Source organism: Nematolebias whitei, chromosome 17 (genome assembly GCF_014905685.2).
Source record: "Nematolebias whitei isolate Nwh7 chromosome 17, NemWhi1, whole genome shotgun sequence".
Lineage (NCBI taxonomy): Eukaryota > Metazoa > Chordata > Actinopteri > Cyprinodontiformes > Rivulidae > Nematolebias > Nematolebias whitei.
This window is the reverse complement of record NC_056514.1, coordinates 36,474,526-36,481,879: the sequence shown is the minus strand read 5'-3', so window position 1 is coordinate 36,481,879 and position 7,354 is coordinate 36,474,526. Positions and strand designations below refer to the sequence as shown.

The 7,354-nt window shown below is 40.8% G+C and overlaps 1 protein-coding gene across 1 annotated transcript in view; it reads left to right on the top strand.

Annotated features, from left to right (window-relative positions):
• The window catches only part of tanc2b (tetratricopeptide repeat, ankyrin repeat and coiled-coil containing 2b), a 69,425-nt gene that overhangs the window by 30,710 nt on the left and 31,361 nt on the right, over window positions 1-7,354 (top strand). The window contains exons 6-8 of the mRNA XM_037691539.1: window positions 5,123-5,161; window positions 6,374-6,655; window positions 6,838-6,962. Coding sequence (XP_037547467.1) covers window positions 5,123-5,161; window positions 6,374-6,655; window positions 6,838-6,962 — 446 coding nt within the window. The remainder of the gene's footprint in view (window positions 1-5,122; window positions 5,162-6,373; window positions 6,656-6,837; window positions 6,963-7,354) is intronic.

Here is a 7,354-nt window from a genome sequence, read left to right as displayed (position 1 = left end):
ATGTTTTTCTTAGTTCATATCTTAGATGTTATTACTGTTTTTCTTATACATTTTATTGTTGGATGTAACTGGGACCCTGTGTACATAATTTCGCTCCACCACATGTACCACATGAGGTGCGAATGACAATAAAGAAACTCTGACTCTGACTCTGACTCTGAAACTATAATCGATGCCAGACTGAATGTTCAGACTGTTTTCAGCTTTATTTTAACTTTTTGAAGGTTTTATTGGCCATCCGTTTATCACTTATCTATCTATCCTCTTCCTTCATCCACCCATTCATCCATCCATCCATCCATCTATTTATTTATCCATCCATGCATCCCTTCATCCATGCACCCATCCATCCATTTATCAATTATCCATCCATCATATTCCTTCATTTATCCATCAATCATCCCTTCCTCCATTCATCTATTCATTTATCATTCATCCCTTCATCCATTCATCTATCCATCCATTAATCAATTATCCATTCATCATATTCTTTCATCTTTTCATCTGTCTTATCATCCATCCATCCATTCATTTATCATTTATCATATTCCTTCATCATCCATCTGTCTTTTCATCTATCCATTCATTTATCATCCATCCCTTCATCCATCCACCCATCCCTTCATCTGTGCATGCATCCATCTATCAGACATCCATCCCTTCCTCCATGTGTCTATTCATTTATCCATCCATACATCCACCCCTTCATTCATGCATCCATTCATTTGTCCATCATCCCTTCATCCATGCATCCATCCATCCATTTATCAATTGTCCATTCATCCTATTCCTTCATCCATCCATCCATCTATCATCCATCCATCCCTTCCTCCATCCATCCATCCATTTAGCAATTATCCATCCATTCCTTCATCTGTGCATCCATTTTTCCATCCATCCATCCATTACTTATTCTGTCCATCCCTTCATCTATGTATATCCATCTATATCATCCAGCCATCCCTTCCACCATGTATCTATTCATTTATCCATCCATCTTTCCATTCATCCCTTCATCTATGCATCATCCATCTATATCCATCCATCTATCCATCCGTCCACCACTTCATGCATGCATCCATTCATTTATCCATCCATCTGTCCATTCATCCCTTCATCTATGCGTCCATCCATCCATTCATCCCTCCATGGATCCATTCATTTATCCATCCATCCATCGTCTTCTGTTCACTCACGGAGGCAACGAGTCACTGAGGAGAACTTCTTCATAATGGAAGCTTCTATTCATGTGTGGAACGACTGTATCCGACTCCTTTTGATGTAGAAGAGCAGCGGTTTTACTCTGAGCTCGTCCTGATGCTCAGAGGACGCTCGTTTCAGCCGCTTATATTTGCAAGCTCGTTCTTATAATCATGATCCACACTTATTGAGCACATGTGAGGGTTGGAACAAAGCATTTACCTTTACCAGCTTCTTTTTCCTCATGACGGACCAAAGCAGTCCCCTCAGTACTTTTATCAGTCAGTCCTTCTCCATCATCCATGAAAACACTTCTTGAGACAGACTTCTGTTTTCTGTTTGTGTCTTAGACACAAGTACTTCAATTTAGCTTCAGATAATCTACATTATTGTTTAACCTACTTGGGGTTATACTGTGTAATCAGTGGAGCATTTTCATCTGATTAGATAGTATTTTCATGAAGTATTTTCATCTTGTACAACATACTGACACAGTTCTATTTTGCTGAGCTGATTGTTGTAATTTCAGGAAACACCATGCCATCAAAAACGGTAAATGGTAACTGCTAGTTAGCAGCTATGGGTTACTGTACATTTTCTGAAAGTGGACATTAGGCATCAGCACATCTAGATTTAAAATGTGCTGTAAGCATACTCTGGAAATTATGTAAGACTTTTTTTTAAATTTATGTAAGATTCTGTTGCTGTGGTTGTGCATGTGTGAGATTCATCTCCACCTTTTCTGTTGCAAGTAACATTGTGATCTATGTGAACAGCCTGTGGAGATCCACTTCTTCAAACAAAAGGTTTTTGTCCGACCTGCTGATCCATCACCACGCTCCCTAGAACTCCTCACATCAAGCAGAGCAGATCAGTTAAACATCTTCTCGTCATACCTTTGTTTCTTTTTGCTCCTCCACCACCAATCCCCCTCTGCTTATCATCCTCTTCCTCCTTCTCAAGGCTGTTCAGCCACTGTGAGTCATCCTCACCTGGTGAATAATTAAAAAAGCCTGGGACTCTCAGTCCGTCTGGCCACAGAGGGGTTGCCGGTGATGGAGGAGGAGGAGGTAGAGTGATACCATCCCTAGCGTCGCCTGAGGGAAAGTGTTATGGGTAGGATTATGAGCAACTGTCGTCCATCCATCCCTCACAAATACATTTGCTTTCAGCATCCTTGAAACAAGTCTCTCTGCCCCCGTTCACAACATGGCTGCCATATTTTCCTGGAATGCTCAACGGAGGAGCGGAGGCTGCACGGCTGAGAGCGCGTCAAGCAGGGTAATCGTTTTGGGAAAATCGTGCCCGATAGTGTAAGGTTAGGTTTACTCATTCCTCAAGGACGGGGGAATTTTTGCAGCTACATTTGGCTTTCAGTCACCCCAAGATAATTGGATCAGCACCAGTTAAAACAGAATATCTCTGTACTTAGCTCTTTACTTCAGTGGCCGATGCAGTTGGCAGCATTGGGCAGTTTTCCCTGGTGTTGCATCAGGTCGTCATTGTTTCTGTAGGAATATTACATCAGTTGTTTTTTCTGTCTCGTTCTCTCTGGCTGGACATGTTTGCTGTTATTGAATAAGGATGAAATGCCTTTTATTACTCTGAGCTGTAGCTGGCTCACAGCTTGCTGCTGGCCATGCTTCTGTAAGAATAAATTTTAACTTGGATAAGTTGGATTATTATTATTATCAGTAAGATATTCCCATTACTTTTCATTCTTCTTCATATTTAACATTTCTAACAAACAGGCGTTTAGTTTGGGGATGCACGATATTAACATTGTATCGATCAATATTAGCGATAAAGTTAAATATCGGACATCGGCCATTCCATCAAAATAACTCGCTATGATACGAAAGGCTTCTGTTTGAAGTTAATTTTTAAGTTAAGAAACTGTCAGATATATCTATTAATGCACTTCTACTTATGTGCTTTTCACTTGTAGCTTGTGAACAGGTTAGATTTGTGAACATTTACAAATTTGCACTGTTCGACTGTTGTCGTTGTGTTAGTGAGAGTAAATGTTTTAAATAAATTTGACATTAAACATAATCCAAGTTGAAGTGTTACATCATTTTCAGCCCCCTGCATTTGGTAGCAGGCCAAATTGACAAAGACCATGCAGAATAATGGAGTATTTCAGTTCCACAGCAGAGAACGTTATGTAGTCTCTGTAAGTAGGTCTAGGAAAAAAATATCTGTATTGGCATTGGTTATTGGCCAAATAAGTTTTAACATATCCGCATATCGACTATCGGCCAAAAATCCAATATTGTTCATCCCTAAGTTAGTTGTGTGCTACAAAACTTCCATGATCTAATTAGGGGGATTGATGTTCACCATCGCAAAACAAAAGTGGGGAATTGGAAATGCGCTCTCCGTCTGTGAATGTTGTGAGCACAATAACTTAAAAAATAAGTGTATATTGACTTACATGTTGGTGTGGCTACATCTAGGCATTAGGTTATTTTCAAAAATGGGGTTGTCACATGAAAATCCAAGATGGCTACCGCCATATGTGTGTATGTGTAAACTGTTCACCCCTGTCATTGAGGAAACTATGCTTTCTAGTTTAATGTTGCTTAAAAGTACAATTTCCTCACATGATGGGGGTGGCTGAAGTTTGATGTATGGTGGCCACCCCCTGCCTCCACCATTGCGTAGTCTTAGATAAAGTTGCTCCCTCCACTCTCCAGGATCCGTCACTCTGCACCGCCTCGAACAAGAAAGAAATCTACACTGTTCTTTTCTACCCTCTTGATTATCTTGCACTGAAAACATTAAGGTTTACATACATCCCCTGTTCAATTCCAGTCCAGGAAAATATTAATTTCTAAAGCTACAAACGTCTGCAGTTCTTACTCTACAGATATATCATTTTCATCAAAATATAAAAAATATTGTTTTTTATTGTTGTCTCAGTTTATGTTTATAAGCCTCGAGTTTGCAACTTTTACATTTTACCCCCATAAAAAGAGCCACAAATCAACTTGGCCCTTCAAATGAAAATAATACAATAACTTTTCTTGCATAAACTCGTCATTTCATTATGATCTTACTCAAAATTATATTCATTGCATTAGGCATAAGTCAAATGTATAGTTTACACCCTCTACGCTCCTTGAGACATTTGAAATCTGTACCCGCACATCAGCATTGTATACAAATGTATGATGTCCCACAAAAAAAAATACCTGAACAATCTCACCATCTTATTATACCAGTGTACGGCAAAGTACATATTTTCTACACCTCTGACTCTGCGATCATTGCTGGTAGGCCGCAGGGTGTGGAATGAAGTACCGCACCTGCAATCATTCGAGCTGCAGCTTTTTTCTCGCTGCAAGAGTCCGATCTCACTTTACGTAAGTGAAGGAAACCATAGAAAGACCGAGCAGAAGGTTGGATGTGACGCTTTGAGATTGTTTGCTTCAGTAACTCCAGACCTGACGACTGACTCGGCGCTCACGCTGATTGCTTCAAATTAAAAAACGTGTCCAACAACCCGCACGATCCATGCACCCGGTGAGGCTGTGGAGTTTAAGGAGTCTACTATCCCTGGGTCGGATTACTACCAGAACTGGATTCAATTACTTTTGTGTGGATTGATTGATCTCGCCCAGCGCAATGGAACCAATTAGATTCTCCCTAAAGTGCGAAATCTCGACCTTCCCTTCCAGACATACCAGTACAGACAAATGTGCAAATTCAAAGGAGTTTGATTAGTAATCGACCCTGGTCTGGTGTCTCCCCATGCTCCTGACATTATTATTTGTTGATGCTATTGCTGCCTTTTTTTTTTTTTTTTTTTTTTTTTTACTTCTCTGAGCTGCACCTTGCCCTTTTGCATTTCTGTTGTGAGTGGCTTCTCTCATTACTCTGTCTTTTTTTTCTGTCTCCTGCTTGGTGTTTGCTTCAGCTTCTGCAAATAACAGCCATGCCTGGCAATCCCAGTCACGTAAGTTACCTTAACTTTCATTTGTTGCATCAGGCTGCCTGTTCCGCGCACAGTCGCCTTGCTAACTTCTAATCGTTTTACACCACAGAGTTTTTGTGGCAAAACCGTTTCAGGCAGAATTGCTAAATACTGATACTGAAGTCAGTGACACACCCTTTAAAAAAAAAAAATAAAGATAATGTTTTTGCTCATCCAGCTCAAATCAGTTTGAACAGAGACCCAGGAGAGGAGATCCACAAGCAGCAGGCTGAATTTACGCAGCTTTAGAAGTTTTCACTAGACTCATTTTAACCTCATTAGTCTTTAATGGCTCGCGTTTGGCTAAGATGCCCAACCTCTGGATGACTTTGGTTTATTGTCTCCCCCTAGTGAGTAAAAGCAATAGTTTTCTATGAGGAAACCAATAAAGATCATCTGTTAATCATTTTGCTAAATACCCTCTGCCTTGTGATTAAATTGATATTGTTTTATCTGAGATTGTTGCGATAGGGTTGCTTCATCTCATAATCCTGCTGCACACTAATAAGCTTTTCAATTTATCATTCATTTAATTTCAAACACTGTTATCCAGTGTGCTGTTATATTTGTTTTTTTATTTATGATTACAGATATTGGTCTTTTATGAATCATTAAAAATCATACCTGATTAAATTATATTCAACCTACTTGTTTGGTGATATCAAACAAAAGGTACCCAACTATCCAATTGCACTTATTATCAGGTTTAAATATGAATTGTATGTAGTGTGCGTGGCTCCATATTGTTTGCGTGCTCATTAGTCCAACATGTTAATACATTCTAGATTAAATTAAAGGCAGCAGTTCTTGAAGGATTGCTGTCTAAGATGATCCGTTGTAAATCTCAAGATGTCATGTTCAGAGTATGTGGTGTGAATGACTCTTAGCTAGCACCACACCAAATTTTAGTTCATAATCTGTAAAATTGGCTGAGTTATAGGTATTTCGGATGCAGCCGTCTTGAATCTGGTTAAAGGTTGATCAGTTGTAGATGTAAATGCAACGACTAGTTTCTGTAAGCTTCATCAGATAGTTTGGCAACAGACGGGGGATGATGATACCTCACCATGTTTCAGATCGATTGCTTTGTGTATGAACAGAGAGCGTCACTGAACTCGCTTCTGTTTGGATATAAACATGGCCTGTAACCGTAACACCTTCTTTTCTTTGACACCCCTCCCCCACCTCCCGCAGTGCGTTTTGCACCCTATCGGCCTCACGACATCGCTCTCAAACCTCTGCTGTTCGAGGTGCCCAGCATCACCATGGACTCCGTCTTCACGGGCCGCGAGTGGCTCTTTCAGGAGATTGACGCTCACCTCAACAACCCCAATGCCGGCGCCACGCGCGGAGTTGTGATTGTGGGAAACATCGGCTTTGGCAAGACAGCCATCATCTCTCGACTGGTGGCGCTGAGCTGCCATGGCACCCGCATGAGGCAGATTGCATCGGATAGCCCCCAGGCCTCACCTAAACGTAGGCGTCCTTTCACTTCAGATTCTTTTTTTTTTTTTTCAATATTTACATTTTTTAAGCGATGTGGAGATTCTAAGCAAATACACATTTCTGAACTGTTTTCCAGCATCATCACAGCCTTAGTTTGTAGATTATCTTGGTGAAATGTTTCACGATTGTGATGTTTGCTGTCTTGTGAGCAGACGGAGAGGGACTCCCTCTCACTCAGCCTCAACCGACACATGGTACCCTGGGAGGAGGCAGCTGTCCTGGAACCCCTGAGATGAGACGGCGTCAGGAAGAATCCATGAGGAGGCTGGCATCACAGGTACGACGGAAACGTTGCGACGATCTCACCACTGGAGTGAGAGGCTATCTGCTTCGTTTCCAGGTAGACCAGACGTCCTGAGGGACACCTGACTCTGCTCTGTCTCTCTTGGGCAGATGGGATTTCACCCTGGTCATCTCTGGTTTTAAGTCTTGATAGCCTGGGCACATTACATACATTTTTCAGATATCCATACACGCTTCCGTTAATATTATTTATTTATTGTTTTTAAGATAAATAATTATGTAAATAAAATAATTGTGGGGCTTGTTGTCTGGGATTTGAACCCAGGACTTCTCACACACACATTTACACAAATGCTACATTTTAGATGGATGGATGGATGGATGGATGGATGGATGGATGGATGGATGGATGGATGGATGGATGGA